The 24,918-nt window shown below is 42.7% G+C and overlaps 1 protein-coding gene across 3 annotated transcripts; it reads right to left on the bottom strand.

Annotated features, from left to right (window-relative positions):
* Positions 1 to 2,212: 2,212 nt before the first annotated feature.
* Positions 2,213 to 24,918, bottom strand: LOC133380949 (C-type lectin domain family 2 member B-like). Of its 3 annotated transcripts, XM_061619216.1 has the most exons (8): positions 24,813 to 24,916; positions 19,369 to 19,414; positions 16,274 to 16,794; positions 10,467 to 10,568; positions 7,713 to 7,906; positions 7,495 to 7,601; positions 5,015 to 5,186; positions 2,213 to 3,678 (listed from the first exon to the last, which is right to left on the bottom strand). In XM_061619216.1, the coding sequence occupies exons 3-7, from the start codon at positions 16,422 to 16,424 to the stop codon at positions 5,075 to 5,077; spliced, it is 666 nt and encodes a 221-aa protein (XP_061475200.1). In that variant the 5' UTR covers positions 16,425 to 16,794; positions 19,369 to 19,414; positions 24,813 to 24,916; the 3' UTR covers positions 2,213 to 3,678; positions 5,015 to 5,074. The 3 variants fall into 3 exon arrangements, with proteins under 3 accessions (XP_061475200.1, XP_061475201.1, XP_061475199.1); XM_061619217.1 differs by lacking the exon at positions 19,369 to 19,414 and having other exon boundaries at positions 7,713 to 7,798; positions 24,813 to 24,918; XM_061619215.1 differs by lacking the exon at positions 19,369 to 19,414 and having other exon boundaries at positions 24,813 to 24,918.

The following is a 24,918-nucleotide window of genomic DNA, read 5'->3' on the forward strand; positions in this document are numbered from 1 at the left end:
GGTCCTTCAAGGGTAATCTTACCCCATTAAGTACCAAGTCTAAATCTCCCAACCTTCCTTTGTCACCCACAAGCAACACCTCGGTCTTGTCGGGATTTAGCTTCAGCCTGTTCTCTCCCATCCATCCACTTACGGACTCCAGGCACTTGGACAAGGTATTCACAGCCAACTCTGGTGAGGACTTAAATGAGAGATAGAGCTGAGTGTCATCTGCATATTGGTGACACTGCAGCCCAAAACTCCCGATGATGGCTCCCAGCGGTTTCACATAGATGTTGAATAGCATGGGGGAGAGGATAGAACCCCACAATTAAGGGGCCAAGGGTCTGAAACCTCATCCCCTAATGCCACCCGTTGATGCCTATCTGAGAGATAGGAACGGAACCACCATAAAACAGTGCCCCCTATTCCTAATCCCTCTAGGCGATTTAAAAGGATACCGTGGTCAACGGTATCGAAAGCTCCCTGTTAGGCAGTAACAGCATCGGGGGGGGGGGAAACGGGACTCAATTTCATGTGATCTCCACAGTCAGGACCAGCAGGACATAGGTGACTTCCCACAATAAGCACGAGGTTGTCTGAGGGTGGGGTGGCGCAGCAATGACTGCACTGTCTCTAATTTTGTGTTATGCCATACCCCCATGGCAGCTATGTTGTGACTGGCAACCACAGTTCTTTCTCAAAAGTCAAATTGTGCCCACTGGTCCAAAAATGGTGATGACACTGGTCCTTAGCTTGGATGACACACTAAGCCAAACCATGGCTTAGCTCAGTGCAGCAGCAGAATGACTGGGGAGGAGTGAAGGAGTCACAATCTTCTCTTCTGGAGCCCAGATGTGCAAGCTAAGCACTATTTGGCTTAGCATGATACGCAAACCAGGTCTCTGTGTACTATATAATGCTGTCAAACAGGAGGCATACACGAGAGTAAAGCAAGTTGCCCACAACAGGGCAGAGGAGGGAAACCCTTTAAAAACACCCCAACCCTTGGTACAATATATATAGTGTGCACAAATACTACAGTGTAAACTTTATTATATTTTCTGAATAAAGTACCATCCATTCACTACATAAAAGATGAAGTTCTGTCTAGGACTTTGCTAATATCTGTGGATTTACTGATATGGAATGGCCAATTTTATTTATTTTCAGGATATCTGTTTTCTCTGAAGCTGCTTTTGACACCTGCACCCTGCTCCTATGCATGTATACTCAGAAGCAAGTCCCACTAAGTTCAACAGGACTCATTCCTTCAGTTTTGCAACTTTTTGGTATCCCTTCTCACCTTTCCGGAAATCTTCAAAGAAACTACTAAAGGAAAATCCTATGGACTTTAATCAATCAAATTCAATTAACAAAAAACCTTTCAGCTTAACTGTTGTGTTAAGGGCTTTCCATCTTTACTCAAGCTCAAACTGCTAGGAAATTGCCACTGTTAAGTGCCACAACCTTAACAGACATTTTTATTTATGCAATATGCTAGCCTAGGTTCTGATTAGTTCAAGCTTCACCAATACCTGAATAGAGTACATTGGCTGTCAATGGGAGGGTAGTGGACCAAATTTCTCTGTTCAGCAGATCTGGAGCCTATGCTACTGAGCCACTATTCCACATTACAAGCACCCAACTGGCAACTAATAGCATCCACAAAGAATGATAGAGTAGGGAGGGTTCTTGAAGTTCATCTAGTCCAACCCTCTACTAAGTGCAGGATAGTTATAGATGAAGCATTCGTCTTTACTTCTCCTTTACATCTCCCACAAGGTTTAGGGTTAGTTTTGTAATCCTGAAACAAAAATCCTGTTCAGTAGGTTAATATTTCCCTATAGTGCAGAATGAGCAAAGTGAGAGAAACAGTTTGAGTTTTTGGTGTGGGAATGATTTAGGCTTTGGACTTCATAGGTTACTGAAGTGCATTGCATACCACATTCCATTCCTATTGTGTCCTGAAGTTCAGTGTCCCCCAAGTCTGTAGAGAGAAATGGGACTGAAAAACTAAAAAGTGTACATGTGCATGGACTAAGTCATTGCTAAGCACAATATATGAGACTGTAGGATGTCTTTATGGTTTCCATGGTGCAGAAGGTAAGGGGGCACTTTAACTTAGCATTTCCATGCTTTTCTTGTTGCAGAGTAGCAAAATTGGGAATTGAGCGTCTGAGTGAGCTTTGTGTATTTGAATCTTTGCTAAAGATTACACCTTCCCTGCGAATTAGTCAGACAGAGATTTTAAGCTTTAAAATAAGAAATAATTACATTATTCTGGAAATACATACTTGATAGGAAAGAGTTCTACATCTAGCTAACTAGCTAAGTTGGAGATGCAAACACTAAGCCTAGTGTTTGCCCTCATGCTGGGGAGGAGAGGGAGAGACAGAGAGAAGATGTCTGCTTTCCCTCTCAAGAGAAAGAAGAGGAAGGAATGAAGAAGGAGATGTGGTCAACACCCTAGCATATCAGTCTAGCAGGAAGGGAGAGTCAGCAGGAGATGATAGGATAGGTATTAGCCTAGCAATCAGGAGGTCTCCTCTCTAGCTACCCTTTTAACCCCATGCAGCCTCAACCCACAAGTTCAAGTTGAACCACATATTCCAACATTTCTTGTGCAGAAGTAGTTTTGTAAGTTCCTTAACTCTTCTTCTTCTTAAACAAGACTTCTTAAATAAGAGAAAGCAGGAAGAACTCCCATAGTTTACAAAATCCTTGCTGCCACATTCTGGAACAGCTGAAGTTTCTGGAGACTCTTCAAGTTGGCCCCATGTACTGCACGTTACAACAGTCCAGTCTAGATATAACTCAAGCTGCAGACATACTTGCAGTTATACTGATTTCATTGCGTCTCCACCTCTGTTTTGTGAATGCATGTACATACAACGTCAGTCAAACTTGGACCCTTTTCACTCAAAATCTGGGATTTTTGAGATCGAGTGTGTTTTCACAAGTCAGCTTTACACCAACTTCAAAACTATTTGGTTGATCAACCCGTTGTGACTCGGAGGTGTGTCCAATGGAAACGCTTTCTTTGGGCCATCCTGAAAGTTCTGATATCAGTAGTGGGGCTGGGTATATTCAGACTTCCCACCTGCATAACAATACATATGTGTATAGCCATATACAGCCATATGCAGATCCGCTTCAGACTGTACCCAGACAAAATGGTATTGCTGCTTTTTAAGTAACTAATGTGCACATAGCTTTAGTCATATGTCCCTTTCTGGGAAAAGGTGCAGCTGGTGCACCAGCCTCAGCTTAAAAAAAAGTAGCAAGATCAGCCCTGTCTGGGAAGGTTCACAGCCTATGCAGTAAAAGTACTTTATACATTGTAATTTTTGTATACATATAGTACAGCTCACTCCAAAACTAAATAAACCACCCCGATCTTTGCTTAGGAGCAGTACAGAAATCTTTTTTAAATAAATAAAGAGACGAGTTTTCTCTGAATCCTCAAATGTGCTGGGCATCCACTGAAAACATGGGCAGTGGTTATGAAATAATCCTTAGTTCAAGGCAGCTATGAGACATCATTCTGCTAGTGGCATAAAGTTTCTAGAAATCCATGCTCTTTTTTTTTTTCAGAGTCCACAAGCCTGTGATCACACAGTTCCATGGCCTCTCTCCTTTCCTCTCCTGATTGCAGAACTTTCTGGTGGTGCAGGTTCAGCAAATGACGGGTCACATCTGAGGAGAACAGGAAAAGTCAGGAACATATATATAGGACTGGGCAGACTAAGGATGCTTTCTCACAGAATCATAGCAGAGTTGGAAGGGGCCTATAAGGCCATCAACTCCAACCCCCTGCTCAATGCATGAATCCAAATTAAAGCATACCCGACAGGTGGCTGTCCAGCTGCCTTCAGTGTTGGAGAGCCCACCACCTCCTTAGGTAATTGGCTCCATTGTCGTACCGCTCTAACTGTTGAAATCTGGCTTTCTGCAGCTTGAGCCCATTATTCTGTATCCTGCACTCTGGGACGATCAAGAAGAGATCCTGGCCCTCCTCTGTGTGGCAACCTTTCATGTACTTGAAAGTGTGATTGTATCTCTCCTTCTCAAAGCTAAATATACCCAGTTCTTTCAGTCTCTCTTCATAGGGCTTTGTTTCTAGTCCCCTGAAACACCCACCCCAACATTTATGTCATCTGGTCCAGCATCCTGTTCTCACAGTGGCCATGCAGGACCTCAGTCCAACCACACCTTGCCCATTTGTGATTCCAAGCAACTGCTACTGTACTTAGAGGCATGCCACCTCCAACAGCGTCATCATCATTTCCAGGAGTACAGGGATGGGCAAATCTGTCAAATTTGGTATCTCTCATTTTTCATTTTTCCAAAGTTTAAGTTCACTTCCTCACATTTCCACATCAATTTGTGATTTTTTTAATACTCCTGAAAATTTATCAGTATTTTAGTGTGAATTTCTCCAAATATATACAGTTCAGTATGTAATTTTGCCTATACACATCTTTCAAAGCATTTTCCTCATATATAAATCATTTTAAATGTTTTAATGAACATATGCATTTATATGCACACTTTACACTAGTCTATGCATTTTTTTAAAAAAATTACTTGATGGTGTGAGTTTTGAAGGATGGCTTGTTTCCATTTGCATCTGGTTTCAGAAAGTGTCAATTAGGTAAGTTCACATTTAAATGTGAACTGAATCAAATTTCTCCCCAATCCCTAGCAAATCAGTTAACAGATCTGCACTGCCTATTTTCTTATTTCTGTACCCCTGTATCTCTGTTTAATTAATATTTGTAAGCAGATCTTACAAAGGCACAAGGCTGTACATCCCTTACTTACAAATAAATGATGTTCTGCACTTCCCACTGCTTGGGAAAAGGCAAAACAGCACTAAGCCATAAATACAGCTACACACATGGACCCCAAGTATCTTGTATGGAGCAATTTTCCTCCTTCAGTCAAGATTCACAGATTCAGCAGCTGGGACTGATATCCCAACCTCTCTCTTCTATTGCAGGAACTGCAGAGGCCAGCACATTACGAGTACCTGATTGAGTGTGACCTGTAGGAGTTAGAAGCCTGTGCAGTGCATATCCAATGCCCTTTGTCATCTGCCAGCTGGTCTGCTGCAGATCCAAGGTTCTTCCCTTATGCAGCTGGAGCTGGCAATACCTTTATGGTTTATGTAAGCACATTCTCCTCCACCACCAATCTGAAACCTGAAGAACAAAAGGACACGTGTAAAGCATTCACAGAAATTGTAAACCTGTGGACTATCATGAAGCCACACAGAAAAAATGAACCTCAAACATCTGAATGGGAAGCTCATCCTGGAAGCTAATTTTCACAGGAAAAAAACTGCAGAAGGCTACTAGAGTTATATTTATTTTAATATGTTATGAAATATTCATATTACTAGACAGTTTTCCCACAATTATAATTGTTATTCTCATTTATTACATTTATTAGTCACTTGCATAAAATGTCTCAAAAAGACTTACAATTGTAAAAAAAAAACGCAAACGCAAACACAAAAATTTAAAGCAAACATCAAAGGGAATAAACAACATTATTTACTAAATGTGCGCATCCTGCAATATTATAAAAAAGGATATGATCAAAATAAAATTTTGCAATCATACAGAGGACCTGGGATACCTCATCTCCCCCTGCCCATTTGGCACGTTACTATGGTGGTTAATAACATGTATTTATTTAAAACATTTTTACATCACCTACCAATCAAATACAGGGTGGTTTTACATGGAAACGGGGAAAATCAATAAAATATTTTTAAAAAACTAATAAGACAGCAGATTTCAAAGTAGCACAAAAAGAGCAGAAATCAGTAAAAAGCCAATGTCAGGCATAATACAAGTTTGACATATTGCAATTTCCCTTCCATAATGGATACAAAATAAAATCTCTGAATTCTCTTTTTGTATAGAAAATAATATGGAGTAATATACAGAATTTTTAAAAAAATCTTTAGAATCTGTCTGGGAAGGAAATGTCACACTCTTATTACATTATGACTAAAAGTGAAGTTCTATATTCCATATACTTACTATTCTAAAATTCTATTTTATTGCTATTTTTAATTAATATTTAATACCATTATATGTAAAATGCTTGGAGGTGTGCTTGTTTTTTAAATTAAGCACTACACAAATCTTGCTAAATGAATAAATAAAGGTATCCTGCACTTGCTGTAGCACTCACCCTGAAGCCAAGGTGTGCTTCAGGGTAAGTTCTATGTATAATAAAAGACAAGGTTTCTTGCCAATCCTTGAACAATTTGCATAAACTACTTGTATCAACTGTGAAACTGTAAATGCTATTATGAACACAAGATTTGTAGTCACAGTGGCATATACATGCATTAGTCTATACTTACTCAAAACTACCCATTTTCCAGCTGTCTCCATCAGTAATTCTCATGGGTGGGAGAAAGACAATCTTCTAGGGAACTGGCTCACGTTAGGGCTCGAAGATAGCCAGAAAAGGAGAGGCTTGACTGCCAACATTAAATTTCCAAAATGGCAGAAGCCCAGTTCTCAGTTCTATTAATGTGTGCATATGTGTTATGTGCCTTCAAGTCAATTACGACTTATGACGACCCTATGAATCAGTGACCTCCAATGGCATTTGTTATAAACCACCCTGTTCAGATCTTGTAAGTTCAGGTCTGTGGCTTCCTTTATGGAATCAAGCCATCTCTTGTTTGGCCTTCCTCTTTTGCTACTCCCTTCTGTTTTTCCCAGCATTATGGTCTTTTCTGGTGAATCAGGTCTTCTCATTATGTGTCCAAAGTATAATAACCTCAGTTTCATCATTTTAGCTTCTAGTGACAGTTCTGGTTTAATTATTTAACACCCAATTATTTGTCTTTTTCACAGTCCATGGTATGTGCAAAGCTCTCCTCCAACACCACATTTCAAGCAAGTTGATTTTTCTCTTATCCCCTTTTTTCACTGTCCAACTTTCACATCCAGAAATAGAGATTGGGAATACCATGGTCTGAATGATCCCAACTTTGGTGTTCAGTGAAACATCTTTGCATTTGAGGACCTTTTCTAGTTCTCTCGTAGCTGCCCTCCCCAGTCCTAGCCACCTTCTGATTTCTTGACTATTGTCTCCATTTTGATTAATGACTGTGCCAAGGTACTGATAGCTCACTGAAATTGGGGAGCAAAGAGGAACAAATCAAAGTTAAAGCCAAGGCTTCATGTCTGGTCTACAGGGTTTTTGCTGGTGACATTGTCAATGGATCCAGTGTTTGATCATGAATACACTTTGCTGAATGTTCATTGCTCTCTTTATGTCAAGAAAACTTAGAGCTCCTCAGACCACACTCCCATCATTTTCCTCTTCTTTACTCTTTCCATTGAGGCCTAATTTGGCTTGAAATGCATTACAGAAATCCTCAAAAAGATTCTGGATAGTCTTAATAGTTCCATGGCTGGTACTACCGAACTATTTTGTAGCAACATTTGTTTCTTGACACACAACAGAAAAGAGGCTCACCAGTTATTGAAAATGGTACCGTTGATCCATTTCCAGGGCTCTATTTCTAGATCTCTTTGGAGACCAATCCAGTGATCAGCACGAGTCTTATAACGTCTCAAGAAGTTCTTAATGAAAAAAGAAGTGTGAAACAATATTATCAACTACAGTCCAAGGGAAGAATCAACTCCATTTGATTCTGAACTCTTATCCAGGAAACTGCATAATATTCTACTCACCATCTCTTCTGGGGAGTCAATCACAGCCAAAGAAGCATTCAAAGAAGCACAGCTGATCTTGCTAGATGTCCAGTTTGCTTCAGACTCTGCAAAATAGTAGCATCTCCTTTGGTAGCCAACCCAGCCATCTGGGCAGCTGTCAAATAGAGTAGAAGGAGAAGGTAGAGCAGTTGGCAATACTTCCAGTCCTCTCGCTAGTAACAAGAAAAGTTTCAGAAAATGTAACAGGTATAAATATATATATTAAATCTCTTTTCCCCAGCATGTAAATAGTCCTATGAAAAATAAAATATGTTAGGGAACATAGGAAGCTGTCAAACCATTGATCCATCTAGCTCAGTATTGTCTACACTGACTGGGAGCTGCTCTCCAGGAATTCAGACAGAGCTTTCTCCAAGCTCTATCTGAATATGCCAGGGATTGAACCCGGGACTTTCCTGCATGCAAAGTACATGCTCTACCACTAAGCTACAGCCCATCCCCTTGAAAAGGTTCTGCAACATGCTCCACTCCTCCAGACAGTATGCACAATATGTGTTTGTATGAGGGGGGTGTAGGGTTCAGGGGTAGAGCACAGGGCTATGGAGTTGGTACACCAAACCTTCAACTCCGACTCCTCTATTTTTCTACTGTCCGACTCCGACTCCTCTATTTTTCTACTCTCTGGCTCCGACTCCACCCAAAATTGTTTCTTGTCAATCAAAATTTATTTGGAAGTCAAAGTCGGTACATTTCTACCGACTCCGACTCCTCCCAAAATTGCTCCCAACTCCGACTCCACCCAAAGTTGCTCCCAACTCCGACTCCATGACTCCAACTCCACAGCCTTGGTACTAGAGCACATGCTTTGCATGCAAACAATCACAGGTTCAACTCCCAGAACCTCCAGGCATAGCTGGTAAAGGCCTGTGTTGGAAACCCTGGACAGCCACTGCCAGGCAGTGTAAATGCAGAAGTAGCCAACATGGTGCCCTCCAGATATTGTTAGTTTACAACTCCCATCAGTCATGCTGGCTGGGACTGATGGAAAGGGTAATCTAACACTATGTGGAGGGCACCACTTTAGTTGCCCCTGGAGATAATGCTAGGCTAGATTGCCCAAGAGTCTGATTCAGGATATGGCTGCTTCCTATACATGAACTACAGGATGGTTTAGGGGGAAAGTTGAGCAAATCAGGGTAGAAGGGAGAGCACACAGCTTGGTGCCCATCCCTGCTCATTAACCCAGGGGGTTGCAGGGACGTGGGGCAACTCCCGCCACGGCTGCCACCCAATTAGCCTAGGGCATTATCGTCTTAACAATGATAAATTTACTATTTGTTTATTTAGCATTAAATGTATATCCCGCACCTTCCTCCAAAGGAGGCCAGAGCAGTTAGTCTATGAAATACACAGCCAAACTACAGTTAACTCTTCATGAGATTAGCTTTATTAGAATTTTATGCAGCCACAACAACAAACATTAAAAGAAAACTAGGAAGCTCAGGAAAACCTGAACGACCTGTAAAATTCTTACATAAGATAGTGTGTGGATAATTTCATGCTAGACTTTACTCTGTAGGTGGCACTGGACACACAGTATCTGGTTGGAGTCAGCAGTTCCCTGTGACTGTTCTGCTCATTTAAGAAAGATGTTAAAGTTCTTAACAAACTTCCCAAGTTGGGCGTCCTTTAAGCCTTCCATGGCACATGGTTTGAAGATGCACAAAAAACATAAACAGCCATGTTGCTCTGTTAGAAAACAAATCAAAACTCCTTGGAACTTGACAGCTTCTTGACTCTTTTGCAGCATTCTAGTTGGTCCTCTGCTGTGGTTTATAGGTGGAAGAGCTACCACTGCTATTCAACAAGCTGCTAGTCTGAATATTTGAATGCTGCACTGGTGGCATGAGATTGTTTTAGGCAGATTATATTTTCCCCACCCCATGTATTCTGGGCAAGATGATGACCAGTGAGGCATTCACAATTTGAATGTGCAGTCTTAGCTTTATTTGCAAGTGCAGGTGTGAGTTCTGAAGAATGCTATTTTAAATCTGTCTCAGAAACTCATAATAATTCAGTTTTGGCGCAGGGGAAGATATATGGTAGGAGGGGACTTACCACAACTTCATTGTAATTTACAGAGGATGTCATTTTTGACCAAGATACAGGCTGCTAAAATAAGTTCAGTGGTTTTCAATGCTGAACAAGCATGATGGTTATTTATTGGTATCCTACCGTTTCTTCCAAGGGATCCCAGGGTGGCTTAGGAGTGGACTAATAGTGAAAAAAACTCTAGACCAGAGGTGGGAAATGCATGGCCCTTCCATGTGGTTGGACTCCAACTCTCCATTAGCTCTAGCCAGTATTACCAATGGTAAGGGCTGATATTATTTATTATTATTTCTTTATTTGACTTATATCCCAGCCTTCCTCCCAGTAGGAGCCCAGGGCGGCAAACAGAAGCACTAAAAACTGATAGGAGTTGTAGTTCAACCCCATCTGAAAAGCCACAGGTAGCACATCTGGTGCTGGGATTTTTGAATCACTTGAGATGAAGCCATTCATCTGAGCATGTTGGCCTGTCCTGACCATACCAGAAAGCTACTGTAGCTGAGCTGTAGGCAGCCATCCTTAAGGGCTCCTAGCCTAGCTCAGTGAATACCAATAAAGCCACTATAGCTGCCAAGGACAGGAAAGGTTGGAGAGCAGGTGAACCTGTAGTTAAACTGACAGAAGTCACAGCAAAATGGATCAGTGCAGCTCTTCACTCACCTGATAATGCAATGATCAGAAAGATCATCATGATGACATTAAGTATCATGCTCCCAACTGCTATGGCAACAGCTCTTCTGTAGTTTTCACGACTCCACAAACCTACAGAAATAAATAAAGTGTTAATGTTTCCTGGTCCTTCTAGAAACTCCAAAACATCTGAACGGCTCCAGGTTGATCAAGACTGGAGGAGTCACTCTGTGTCAAGCTGTTAGTTCAACCCTGCACAACACAGCTCAGCTGTGGCATGATAAAGCTCATTGTTTTGGTGCCTCCCACCATAAAATCAGGCAACTGTTAGGCATCTGTGCGTGGCTGGTGAGTTGCATTTGGTGTAGTGAGTCACACAAGTTATTTTACAAAAGTATTCATATGCTGCTATCTTATAAAATATTAGGTACTGTTCAACAATATGTATATAATAACACATAAAACACAATTAAAGCTAATACAAAATAATCACTAAAATGACTGGCTACTTAAGAAAGTTTTAAACTGTTTCATAGGGCTGTCAGCATAAAACAGATCCCTGAAAGTCAAAACCAAGGATGCCTGCTGAATCTCTGCTGGAAGAATGTTCCACAGCATGGGACTGGCAACACTGAATGTCCAACTTCTGGTTGAGGCTAGTCAGGCTTCAGAGACTTGGGGGACAACTAGCAGTGCTCCTCTGGATGGTTTCAGCAACTGAGATGGGGTATAAGAGCTCAGGTGGTCCTTAAGGTATCTTGGACTCAAGTTATTCAGAGCTTTGTATATGTATACTTTGAACCTGGCTGTCATGGCCCCGTCAGAGGACTCCTCTGATGAGGACAACTCGGGAGTAACAGCAGCAGACCCAGGAGCAGCAGACCCAGAAGGAGACACGGAGGAGACTCCTGAGAATCCAGCTCCTTCTCCCCCTCAGCTGCAGAGCACCCCAGATACAGCAGAGGCCCTGCAGCCAGACGCAGCCAGTGAACAGGATACTCCCCCCTCACCTGCAGAATGTAGACAGCAGAAGGTCAGGCAGAAGAGAGGCAGGCCTGGCCCCTTAAGGCCCAAACGCTGAGGGCTCACACCTGCTGTCAAACCTGCTCCTTATAAGGCACACATTGGCCTCAGCTTGTTGCTGACTGCAATGTTAGGTGTGGCTTCGTGTATTCCTCGCAACGTCTCTTGGACTGACCCCTTGGCACTTGATCCCGGACCTCTACTGACCTCGCTTCTGGACTTCGGACTCAGCAAGTAAGCTTCGGACAAGTCTGGCCCTTATCAGGTTCCCTCCTCATAGACCTGGCAGTTTTATGACCAGACTGCTGGCTAAGGACTTTCCTTCCCTGCCAACGACCCAGGAATTTCCAGCCCCCACTGGCACTGCTGACTCAGTGCAGAGCTGACACTGGCCCAGTAACATATGCACAGCCAGTGCAGATATTTTAGTAGAGGTTTCTCATGTTGTTGGCCATCTGCCCCCATCAACAGTCTAGCTGCTGCATTCTGCACTAGCTGGAGCTTCTGGATCAGGCCCAAAGACAGCCCCAAATACAGCACATGGCAGTAATCCAGTCTCAGGTTACCGATGTATGGACTATAGTGGCCAGTAAACCTTATCCAGATACAGCCATAGCTGTCTTATCAGACACAGCTAATAAAAGGCACTCTTACTCACAGAGGTCATTTGGGCCTCTAATGAGAAATATGTATCCAGAAGTAGCCCCAAGCTATGTAAATGTACTGCCTTCAAGTCGATTCCGAGTTATGGCGACCCTATGACTAGGGATTTCATGAGGCTCAGAGGCAGTGGCTGGCCCAAGGTCACCCAGTGAGCTTCATGGCTGTGTGGGGATTCGAACCCTGGTCTCCCAGGTCGTACCACTACACCACACTGGCTCTCTCCAAGCTATGTACCTGCTCTTTTAAAGGGAGTGCAATCCCATCCAGAATAGGCAACTTGCCTATCTTCTGGCCATCTATCTGTTGTAGCATCTGGCCTGCAGAGACAGCCATCCAGAAGCTATGCTTATCGTATATCAGTGTAAATTGCCTAAAGATGGCTGCCTTTTTTAAAACCTAATGTCTACTAAAACTGCTCCCAGAAAACAATGCCTGTCATCAATGTAGTTATGTTGAGTGTCATATATCATTATATGTAACTGTGTACACAGGGCTTTAGAGCAGGGGAGACTAACTTGTGGTCCTCCAGATAATGCTGAACTACCACTCCCATCAGTCCCAGCCAGCATGGCCAATGGTCACAGATGACGAGAACTGCAGTTGAACAATAACTGGCGGGCCACAAGTTAGCCACCCTTGTTTTAGAACACCCGAATTAATCCTAAAACAGGAGTTGAAAGGACTATAGTTTGTTGTTGCTGTTGTTGGCAACATGTAAAGAACACAATATGCCAAGACACGCTGGGATCTTTTGATCATGTATATCAGGATAGTGCAGCAGCCTCAGGAGAACCACCTGAAACAATCTTAATCTTGACCGTAAAACAAACTATTAAGGGGATACAGTGTGTGAGCGTGTGCATACTTCTGTATAACATGTGGTTGGTTCTAGTAACATCACAGGTAGGTCCGATTAATGTGCAAAACAAAGTAAATTTCTTTTAAACTAAATTGCACACTCAAAAGGCATGTTCCTGTCCTGGAAAAAGTTTTGTTCATTCAGTAAATGACAGTGATTTTTCAGATATGCCTCAACAAAAAATGATCACAAGAGGCTTTTGCACTATATGGAGTAGGATTAGCATATGGCCTAGGGCTAGTATATAAGTTATATACCTAGGATGGCATCAATGACAGCAACAGAAAACCAGGGCCAGGGATAAGGAATGTTCAGCAAAAATGGTTTGTCAGCTCTTGTGTGTCTGTTTCTGACAGATGAAACTTTTCAGTTAATGCTTTGTCGCTGTCACATGAACATGCAAAAAAGTCAGTTACATGCACAGTTCTAAGATAGGCCTTTTGGCAGGGTGGTTCAGTTAACACAGGTCTATCTGAGCAGAAAGAGGCACACATGAAAAATGTGCTTTGAATGATATGTGCTGAAAGATGTACTGCATAGCCCAAAGTTAGGAAGTCAGTCAAGCAGCGACTCTCTACCAGGGTATACACTATATCTTTTACTTCTCAGATTGTCAAAGTGGTGTACAGTAATGTATACACATACAACAGAACATAAAATAGCACAAAAACGTCACTGTGCAAGAAAACGCTCCGGACCAGCCTTTCCCAATCTTTGGTCCCCAGATGTTGCTGGACTACAGTTCCCATAATTCCTGACCATTGGCCATGCTGGCTGGGGCTGATGGGAGTTGTCATCCGGCAACATCAGGGGACCCACCATTTGGGAAAGGCTGCTCTGGGCCATGCACCTACATTTGCAGGCTCCTACTCTGTTTGTCTATGACGCTGTAGGTCTGTGTACATCAGGAATGGGGACTGTGTGGCTCTTCAGATATTGTTGGTCTGCAAATTCCATCATCCCTGAACATTGGCTATGCTGGCAGAGGATGATGGGAGTTGGGGGAACAACAACATCTGGAGGGCCACAGGTTCTCCATCCACTGTGTATATGAAGATTGTACTCTAAGAGGGGGCAGGAGCCTCTATCCCCAAAGACAGCCCCAATCCCTTATCCTCATGCATGACTGTGCAATTAAATAAATTTAATATATCTTCCATCATACATAAATGTAAGAATCTCATCACACTGCAGTTTGCTTGGCCACAGAAAGGTGGCCATGCAAACTACATCATTTTATTTATTTATTTGTTATTTGATTTATATCCCGCCTTTCCTCCCAGCCGGAGCCCAGGGCGCCAAACAAAAGCACTAAATAAAACATCATAAAAACAGACTTTAAAACACATTAGAACAAAACATCTTTTAAAATGTTTTTTAAAAAGCTTTCAAAAACCTTTCAAAAAAGATTTAAAACATTTAGAAAATAAAAAGAAGGTTTAAAAAATATTAAAAAGCAATTCTAACACAGACTGGGATGAGGTCTCAACTTAAAAGGCTTGTTGAAAGAGAAAGGTCTTCAATAGGAGCCGAAAAGATAATAGAGATGGCGCCTGTCTAATATTTAATGGGAGGGAATTCCACAGGGTAGGTGCCATCACCCACATCATGACAAGAAATAGTGGATGGGAGGCCTAGATAAGCCAGAGAGGGACAGCCAGGACAGGCTGTAGAAGGCCCCCCTCCCCTGGCTCTTCAGCCTGCCAGCCCTGGGGCTCTTGCCTCCAGACCCCCAGGCTGGCCACCACCACAACTACTGGCCACCTTCCTCCTCCCTGGCCAACTTGGGGATCTTGCTTCAGTTGTTCACGCTCTAGTAACCTCGAAATTGGACTACTGCAATGCACTCTACGTGGGGCTGCCCCTGAAGACGGTTCGGAAACTACAGCTAGTGCAGAATGCAGCAGCCAGATTAATAACTGGGACCAAGCGGTCGGAACATATAACACCGATTCTGGCCCATTTGCACTGGCTGCCTATATGTTTCCAGGCCCGATTCAAGGTGATGGTTTTGACCTATAAAGCCTTACACGGCACAGGCCCGCAATACCTGATGGAACGTCTCTCCCGATATGAACCTACCCGTACACTGCGCTCTACATTGAAGGCCCTCCTCCGGGTACTCACTCAGAGAGATGCCCGGAAGGCGACTACAAGAAAGAGGGCCTTCTCAGTTGTGGCCCCCTATCTGTGGAATTCCCTTCCTGACGAGGTACGCCTGGCGCCTACATTATTATCTTTTCGGTGCCAGGTGAAACCTTCCTCTTTGCCCAGGCATTTTAATATTTTAATATCTTAATATTTTTGTATTTTAGTATTTAACATTTAGTATTTGTTTTAATGTATGTTTAAATTGCCGTTTTGATGATTAGGTTGTTTTAAATTATATGTGTAGTGTTTTTATATGAAGTACACCGCCCTGAGAGCCTTGCTATGGGCGGTATATAAATTGAAATAAATAAATAAATAAATAAATCTGCTGTTTCTGCTGCCACCACCAGCCAATTAGAATGAAGAGACTGTCTGGCAGGAGGAGCAGCGTGGGAAAGATGAGGCAGCCAAAAGCAGTGGCCAGACAGCCTGGTAATCCACTGCTGCTGCCACCATCACCACTGATGCCAATCCCCAGGCCAGCTGCCCCTTCTGGCTGTGTCCTTCCTTGCCATGCTGCTCCTTCTGCTGGACTAACTTTTCCTCCTAATTGACCGCATGGTGGTGGCACAAGGTCTAAACCTTTTGTGATCCTCCCTGCCCTTCTCCCAACATGGAGGGGAGGCGCAAAGGAGAACTAGGGGAGGATCATAAAGTTTTTTTGTGAGTTCTAAGGGGGATGGGAGTGATGGCAAGGGGGTGGGCAGGGTTGAGCAAGCAGGGATGATAGCTGTGTGTGTGTGTGTAAGCAATCTGTATCACTCCATCTGAGAGAGGGTTTTAGGAGAGTCTGATAGGCATCCACAATTCAATACTGGATACAATCAACAGTTTAAAGGAGCTGAATATGGTTTGAGAGGGGAGCATCACTTCCCATGGTGTAAATGTCATGTCTCCCCCCTCCCCTGAGTTTCAGCTTGCCAAATAAATTTTGAAACAGAAACGTCAAAATCTGTGCACCAGATATAGTGCCTATAATATATACTCAGTTCTTTTCAAACTGCTTTCAGCTGCCTGAAGAAACTGCTGCCTCCAGGACTTTGATTAGTGAGCCGGCATTTTCACTTCATCGCAGTAGCAAATTCATGGCTTTTCTGACAGTAGGTGGAAACAAACTCCCACCTTTGTCAGCACAACTTACCATGTGGAAATCCCACTGATTTCGAAAAGACTGCTCTGCTGAGATGTTTGATGCTTACATTACTTATGCTTCTGTTACATTCTCCATTCTCTACTTCACGTGGATTCATCGGGGTATTTTGCTCTGTCTTTTCAGTTTCACACAAGGCCATCTTTTCTTTTTGGTATTCAGACCTCGCAATAAATGTTAAGGCTCTACTCACACTGAATTCCGCAGTTCCCTGACATATTTTCAAAACAGCTCACTGGATTGCAAATTCAAGCACAGTCTGGCTATGTGATGTGGTGAGAAAACACTTTTTAAATACCACTTAATTGTGTGCTTCACTCTGACACTGTCTAGCCAAACTGTACTTAATTTGTATTCTATTTCCCTGTGTTAAAATTGTCTTTGTGACTGCTCTTACACCCAGTGTAAGCAGAGCCTTTGCAGAGGCTGAAGTATCAGTTCTGTAGCTGTGCTGCAAATATTTTCATTGTGACATCAGTTTTCACCATGATATTAGTTTCCCAAGGATTTCCCTGTGGAGACAAAATTATAAAGGAGAAATTATTTCTCTTTTCCTGAAGTCTGTAAAAGATATACAGGTATATTTTCCCCTCTATATCCTAAGAGTGCTCTAACACAAATCTGATCTAAAATATTGTTCATTTTTGGTGTTAAGTATTGTATTACTGATTCTACAACTACCTGATGAAACAAATTTGGCACTGAGATAAAGTGAATGGGGGGGATTCAACTGATCAATGGCAATCCAACACACAATGACCTACACAATAACTGAAAAAGGGGCCCCTTCGGTTGTAAGGGTGATTCAGAAATGAATAAATAAATAAATAAATAAATGCATACATTTAGCACCTGGATTGTACTAATTCAAAAAGTCAATATGAAAATTTTACAATCACATACAATATCCCAAACAACAATAAATATTAAACCACCCAAATACTGATCATTGGTAAAAAGTCAGTTTGGTATTTATAAATAGTAAATAGTCAGTTTCTGTTATTTGGGATACTGCAATGTGCTTGTTAAATTTTCATGCTGACTTTTGGCATGAATACAATACAGACACTATTTGAACACATTTGGATTTCTTCATTTATTGTGTAGATCTTTGCTGTGACTCATGCCATGTGCACCTTTACCTTTGGATATAAACCTAGCACACACACACACACTTAGAGATGTATTAAGATATATTACTACAGGACCAGTAAGAGAGATGGCAAGCCTAGCTGGGATAACCCATGTCCCAAAATCTCTGAGGTCAATAAGACACGAGAGGTTCGTTTGGGGAAGCCTCCCTTCACCACTCCAATGTTCAGAGTGCTTGCCATTGTCCCTTCTGTCTCACACTTAAACCAGTTGTTGCAGTGGTTAGAACAGGTTTAGAAGACTCGGGTTCAAATCCAAGGGCAGCCATGAAGCTCACTAGTTGACTTTGGGCCAGTCTCTCACTTAACCTAATCTACCTCACAGGGTTGTTGTGAGGATAAAATGAGGGGTGGGAAGAACCATGTGCACTGCCTTGAGCTTCTTGGAGAAAATGTGGGATATAAATATAATGAAAATCAAAAGAATGAAAATGAAAATGCAGAATATAAATGGAAAGAAAATTAAAATAAGGGGGGGGACTCATTTCTCTCCACCTACACTGGGCTTCCCAGTTGTGACGCATTTGTGGGGAAGGATGCAACTGAACAGAACCAATTACAGGACATGTTCAAGATAGCAGAACATTGCAGGCACAAGAGGCTCCTCTACGAAGGCAATTTAGGAATAGGAACCAAATAATTCTTACTCAGGCCATCTGTGCTCATCTAGTCCTGCTCTGACAAGAGACAGGTAAGTGGGCAGGATGTCACTGAGCTAGTAATTGCAACTTGACTTCATTCTCCCTTATGCCCACAGACTCTGCCAACCCCAAACCAAGGGCAGCCTGATGCATCATGCAAGAATCGCAACTAATGCAGCTTTAATACAAGATCTGTGACTTGGGGCACTAATGCAACTTTAACAGAAGAGGAACAAATTATACAGCCACGAGAGTGGCTGTATACTATAGCCAGCATGGATTTTTCACATTCCGCAATGTTAAATGGAAAATACCCCTGCATGCCATTCTGATGCTTCCCATAAGCTAATTTCAAAACAAAACCTTACAAAACTTGTAGTTCTGAACTCAGAAACGCTTGCTTAACAACCCTGTCAATTTTCATGGCGATACACAAAACAGTCTGAGAGAATTGAGAGTTCAAAGTCTAAAAAGAGAGAGAAAAACCTCAGAGCCCTTTTGGACTTTTTTCTGCCAGAGTTCTCATAATCTGTTGAAATTCATTAAAAATCAGCCATGTTCACAAAATACCTGTAATCCTAATATTGACCTTGCCCCATACTCTGACCTTCATCTACTGCAGTTGAAAAGTTAAAAAAATGCCTGGTTGATTTTTAATTAATTTAAGAAATTTTGGCTGGAAGCCTATTATAACGCGGGGCATGCTCAGTAAGGACTAACTGTCAGTGTTCTAAAAGCCTCCCAGCTGCTGGGCTTGGCTAATAAGAGAGCCACACCCACACCAGACTTGATTTCACTTGAGACAGTCATGGTTTCCCTCAAAGAATCCTGGGAAGTGTAGTTTGTGACGGGTGCTGAGAGGAGACTCCTATTCCCCTGAGAGAATGGTTTAATAGTCAGCCACTCTGATTGAAGGTCTCTGAGAGGAACAGGGCGTCTCCTAGCAACTCTCAGCACCCTTCACTAACTACACTTCCCAGGATTCTTTGAGAGAAGCCATGATTGGCTTTGAGCCATGGCTTTGAGAGAAGCCATGATAAATTCTTTTAAATTGTTTTTAAAAGATGTGTTTTTAAATTTGTATATTTGTTTTTAATGTTTTTAGTTATTGTAAACTGCCCAGAGAGCTTCGACTATGGGGCGGTATATAAATACACTAAATAAATAGATAAATAAATAATGATTGTCCAAAGTGTAATAGAGGCCTAGTGTGGATGTGGCCAGGAACAGCTTTGTTTTAAATTTGGGTGGGAGGTAGGGTTGCCAGGTTCAGGGCCTGAGACTGATCCTGTACCTTTAGGAGAAGAGAAAGTCAGCCAAGTGCAGGTGTTCTTGCAACACTGTAATGAGAAAAACCACAAGGTGGAATTCTTCCTTCCCCCTGCACAACTTTGAAAGATACAGAAGACGTCTTGGTTGCCAGGCCCAGCCTGGTCAGTTTTACCTATCCTAATCATGATTGCATAGGAGTATATCCGATTCAACTCAATAATCATACAAATGATCAGACCTACCTTTTCCCTCCTTCCCCTTTCCTCTCCCTTTCTCCTCCCCTGCCCTCTTCCTTCTTCCGCCTCCCCTGCCCACTCCATCCCTCCCCCCCCCCGGTCAGTTTTACCTATCCTAAGCATGACTGCACGGGAGTAAATACCACTGAACTCAATAAACATGCAAATGACCACATCTGTCCTTCTTCTCCCCTCCCGCTCCTGCCTGCTCCCATCCCAGTCCTCCCCTCTGCCTTTCCACCCCTCCCTCCTCCCTTCCCCATCCCCTGTGGTCAGTTTCATCTATCCTAAGCGCTCTCTCTCTCTCTCTCTCTCTCTCTCTCTCTCTCTCTCTCTCTCTCTGTGTGTGTGTGTGTGTGTGTGTGTGTGTGTGTGTGTGTGTATTGTGTGTGTGTGTGTAAATCCCACTTAACTCAATAAGCATGCAAATGATCAATCCATTCTCAGCAAACTTGCACAGGATCCCATTTCTTACCTCCCGGATTAAAAAGCAAGGAAATTCACTACTAATACGCGAAAAACCTTGCGGTTTAAGAATGTACCTATAGCCCACAGATATTTCTACCAAACTTTAAAACGCAGGGAAATTGGACAGCTATAGTGAATGTACCAGGGGAGCAGGAGACCTGAACTCCTCTCTGAGATATTGGACTGCCCTACAAAGTTGTCAAAATGCTAACACAATTTGGGTTGGTCTTTCACAGTTCAATCCATTTCCTGTGTAGCTTGGAAGAATTTGGTAACATGTGCCTCTGAGCATATGGTGAGTGGTGGCAACACCTGTAATCAGCCCAGATAACAGAAAGAAGATATGTCCTGTGCTGATCTTGTTTTAGCCGGGAGGAAGCAACATTATTAAGACAGCTGATATAGTTGAGATGGTCACTTTAAATACGTCTGATTTACTTTGCAATTTTAGTGAAGTTTCCTATAGGAAATCATTTTCTTTTGCTTTTGTTTCTATGAATATGTGAAGCACAGCAACACTTTGCAAAATTTATACTAAAAAAACTCCAAACATAATTGTGGAATAATGGCACTGACTTCTGCAAAATAGTCTCCAGTGGACCTCAGAAGTATCTCAATTTGCACAAGATAAGACAGTGGAAGGTGAAATATATTCTAGCAAAATTCTAGATGTGCTCTATGTTTTTAATTGATCGTGAACACCTTGCCTTAAATAAAGTGGTTTAAACATAGGCTGAAAACATGCATCCTCTTTTTTCCAACAGCTAGAGTCATTGCTGAAGTAGCAACATATTGTGATCAGTCTGATTTTAAATCAAACTGCAATTTCAGATTCAACTGTTAATGCACCCAAAATAGAAATAATAATAATAATAATAAATAAACTTTAATTTATAAGCCGCCTATCTGGCCAATGGCCACTCTAGGCGGCGAACAATAAAACACGATAAAATACAATAATAAATATAGTCAGTACAGTACAATACAAAGTTTACAGTATGATAGATTTATCAACATTTTAGTTCAAGGCTGATTCACCTTAGAGGTCTCAAAGGTTGCAAAGGCCTGATTAAACAGCCAAGTCTTCAGGCCCCGGCGAAATATATCCAGGGAAGGGGCATGACGAAGATCTATTGGGAGGGAGTTCCAGAGCAAGGGGGCCGCCACAGAGAAAGCTCTCTCTCGAGTCCTCACCAACCTAGCCACTTTAGTTGGTGGAACTGAGAGAAGGCCCTGCGTGGCAGATCTTGTAGGGCGGCTCAATTTGTGACGGTGGAGGCGCTCCATCAGATATGCTGGGCCGACACCATACAGGGCTTTAAAGGTTAATACCAACACCTTGAATTGAGCCCGGAAACCAACTGGAAGCCAGTGTAGATTGTAGAGCACTGGAGTAATATGATCATAACGGCGGCTATTCGTAAGTAAACGAGCCGCCGTATTTTGTACCAGCTGTAATTTCCGGACTGTTTTCAAGGGTAACCCCACGTACAGCACATTGCAGTAATCTAAACGAGAGGTGACCAGAGCGTGTACTACGAGTGGGAGCTGATGTACAGGAAGGTAGGGTTGCAGCCTTCGTATGAGACGCAATTGACCCCAAGCTGCTCGGCACACCGATGAAACCTGGGCCTCCATAGTCAGCCCGGAGTCAAGGATTACCCCAAGACTGCGGACCTGGTCTTTCAGGGGAAATCTTACCCCATTAAGTATCAGGTCGATGTTTCCCAACCTTCCCTTGTCTCCCACGAGCAGTACTTCAGTTTTATCAGGATTCAGCTTTAGCCTGTTTCTTCCCATCCATCCACTCACAGATTCCAGGCACTTGGACATGGTTTCCACAGCCGACTCTAGTGAGGACTTAAATGAGAGGTAGAGCTGAGTGTCATCCGCATAGTGGTGGCACTGCAGCCCAAACCTCCTGATGATGGCTCCCAGCGGCTTTACATAAATGTTAAATAGCATGGGAGAGAGGATAGAGCCCTGTGGCACACCACAATTGAGAGGCCAAGGGTCTGAAACCACCTCTCCCAATGCCACCTGCTGTTGTCTATCGGAGAGAAAGGAACGGAACCAGTTTAATACTGTGCCTCCTATTCCTAATCCCTCCAGACAGTCCAGCAAGATACCGTGGTCGACGGTATCAAAAGCCGCTGAGAGATCCAGGAGGACAAGAAAGGTGAATTCTCCCCTATCTAATGCCCTCCTCATATCATCCACTAGAGCGACCAAGGCTGTTTCAGTTCCGTGTCCAGTCCTGAAACCCGATTGGTATGGATCTAAATAATCCGTTTCATCCAAATGCACTGACAGCTGATTGGCCACCACTCGTTCAATGACCTTGCCCAGGAATGGTAGATTTGAAATAGAACATAACCTCCAATATAAAACACAAAAGGCTGTCTTCACCATCACATGACAATGACCAATAAAAAGGCTTTGAAATTAATAAAAATACGTTTGATACAGATTTCTAGGATGAATAAGTAGGGGGGAAATTTTATGGTTTACATTCTCTGTAGAAACATTAGTAACACAGGAAAGAAGCAAAGCAAGAAGAACACCAACAAACATACAGAAATATAATTCTCCATCTTTGGAGATGGCAGGTGTTGCCACCACTCACCATATGCGCACATGTTACCAAATTCTTCCAAGCTACACAGCAAGTGGATTGGACTGTGAAAGACCAACCCAAATTGTGTTAGCATTTTGACAACTTTGTAGGGCAGTCCAATATCTCAGAGAGGAGTTCAGGTCTCCTGCTCCCCTGGTGCATTCACTATAGCTGCCCAATTTCCCTGCTTTTTAAAGTTTGGTAGAAATATCTGTGGGCTATAGGTACATTCTTAAACCGCAAGGTTTTTTGCGTATTAGTGAATTAGTTCTTAGGGATATGCATCCGTTCTCTGTACTTCCTAAATTATGAGGCCAATAGGGGTAATTCAAGTGAGATTTTCATATGCCTTGAATCTGACTACACCATTAACAAGGCGTTTTAAGTCGGATCAAGGCTCCCTAATGTCCCAAGTAGCTCTGTGGACTCAGGTGTCCACAAGCAATGCATTTTTACAGTACCGGCTGCATTTTAAAAAATGCCTCCACATTTGCCTGTCCTGCCCCCTAGCCATGTTATAACCTTTTGGCTGGACCACTGTCAGCACCAGCGACTCCTTTCAAGTTGGGGAGAGGGAGAAAGAGCCAGATAAGATTTTGAAGAAAAATAGAGAGATAAAAAGTTAATATTTATTATTATGATGATCAATAAATACACTGAAAATATAAAGGAAGGGAATAAGAAAGGGAAGCTGGGATGAAAGAAAATGGTATTTTTGAGGGGGGAATAAGGTACAGGTTGAATGTGAAAGGAGAATGGGAGAAGAAGTTACAGGAGATAGGTAAAATTATTTGAGATACATGTGGGGTGAGAAGGGAAAAATATAAAAGAAAAAAGTCTTCTCCACTTACAGCTGCTAGATCACTAAATTCTGCCTAAAATGGGGAGGCAGAGTCACATCGAGAGCAATTGTTCATGCTTAGCTTGAGGAAAGTTCAGCTATGGAACCCTTGCCACAAGGAAAACACTGTTGCAGAGAATGTAGCAATCTCCAAAGATATATTAGATATCAGTAGAAATTGATGTCAGTAATTGCCAACTGACTGTGCCAAATTCTGCCTCCATCTGCCATCATTTTGTGACTGGCTCTGCCCCTAAATCCCTTTTTGTGACTGGTGAGCCTTAGTAATTTTCAGTCATCTCAAGTGGTCCATGGGGGTGACAAGCTTAAGAAACCCTGCTTTAGAACAAAGCAGCACCTTTTCCTTCAGGGCCATCCACAGACCATGTCAGACTGCTAAAGCCTTTTTACAAACATATGTGCTGATCCACTGTGACACACTTTGCCCCTCTTTAACAAGGGTCCAATCTCTGTGTCATAACTTTACCACACTTGATCCATGGCATATTTTAAGAACACTCCTTGAGCTCCCTTCTTCCCAAGTAAGGTTAGGAATGAGAAGGCATCTTTTAAGAGGCTAGCGACTATAACCACACTGGTAGCAGGATGCAGCAAGAGAAGCTGCCTGGACTCTTGCAGCCTTTGTATAAAGTATAACAGATGACAGCAAAATGCAAACAAAATGCCTCCACAGCAACGTTCGGATGAACAATGATACATTTCAGTTTTGGAAATGGAAATGGGCTGCCTTCAAGTTGATGCGGACTTATGGCGACCCTATGAATAGGGTGTTCATGGTAAGCGGTATTCAGAGCGGGTTTACCATTGGCTTCCTCTGAGGCTGAGAGGCAGTGAGTGGCCCAAGGTCACCCAGTACTGAGTACTAAATTATCCCAGAGGGAACCACAACAAACTCCCCTCCCCACAAAAAGATCGTTTCTTGTATCAAGAATATAAGGAGAGTTGTCACAGACACAAATAATACATCCCTGACAGTGGCTGCAAGTTCAGGACTGAAAAAGCAGAGTTACGCACAGAATGCAAAATTCACTTCGGGAATCCCCAGGCAACTGCATAGCAACTCGCCTAGAAATCTTTTGGAGGACAAGACGCCACTCACGGAGGAGAGGTTTGTAAAAGCAACTAGTCATGACAGTTTGCCGTCTCCGGGACCCAAATATCATACACTGGGAATACACAAAGCAGTTCTCTTTATATTCCCTGAGAGATGCTTTTCTCCAGGCGCCCCCTCCCCCTTCTGCCCTTCCCAGTCTTGAGAACGACACAAGTCCTCTTCTTTTTACCTGCTTGTCGGACCAGTCCCCCAGCGAAGTTCCGCGGTGCTCGAAATAAAAATCTGACGGTTGGCGACGCTCTTATGAAAAAGCGTTATGAAAGTAAATGAGCAGA

The sequence above is a fragment of the Rhineura floridana genome, chromosome 3 (assembly GCF_030035675.1).
Source record: "Rhineura floridana isolate rRhiFlo1 chromosome 3, rRhiFlo1.hap2, whole genome shotgun sequence".
Lineage (NCBI taxonomy): Eukaryota > Metazoa > Chordata > Lepidosauria > Squamata > Rhineuridae > Rhineura > Rhineura floridana.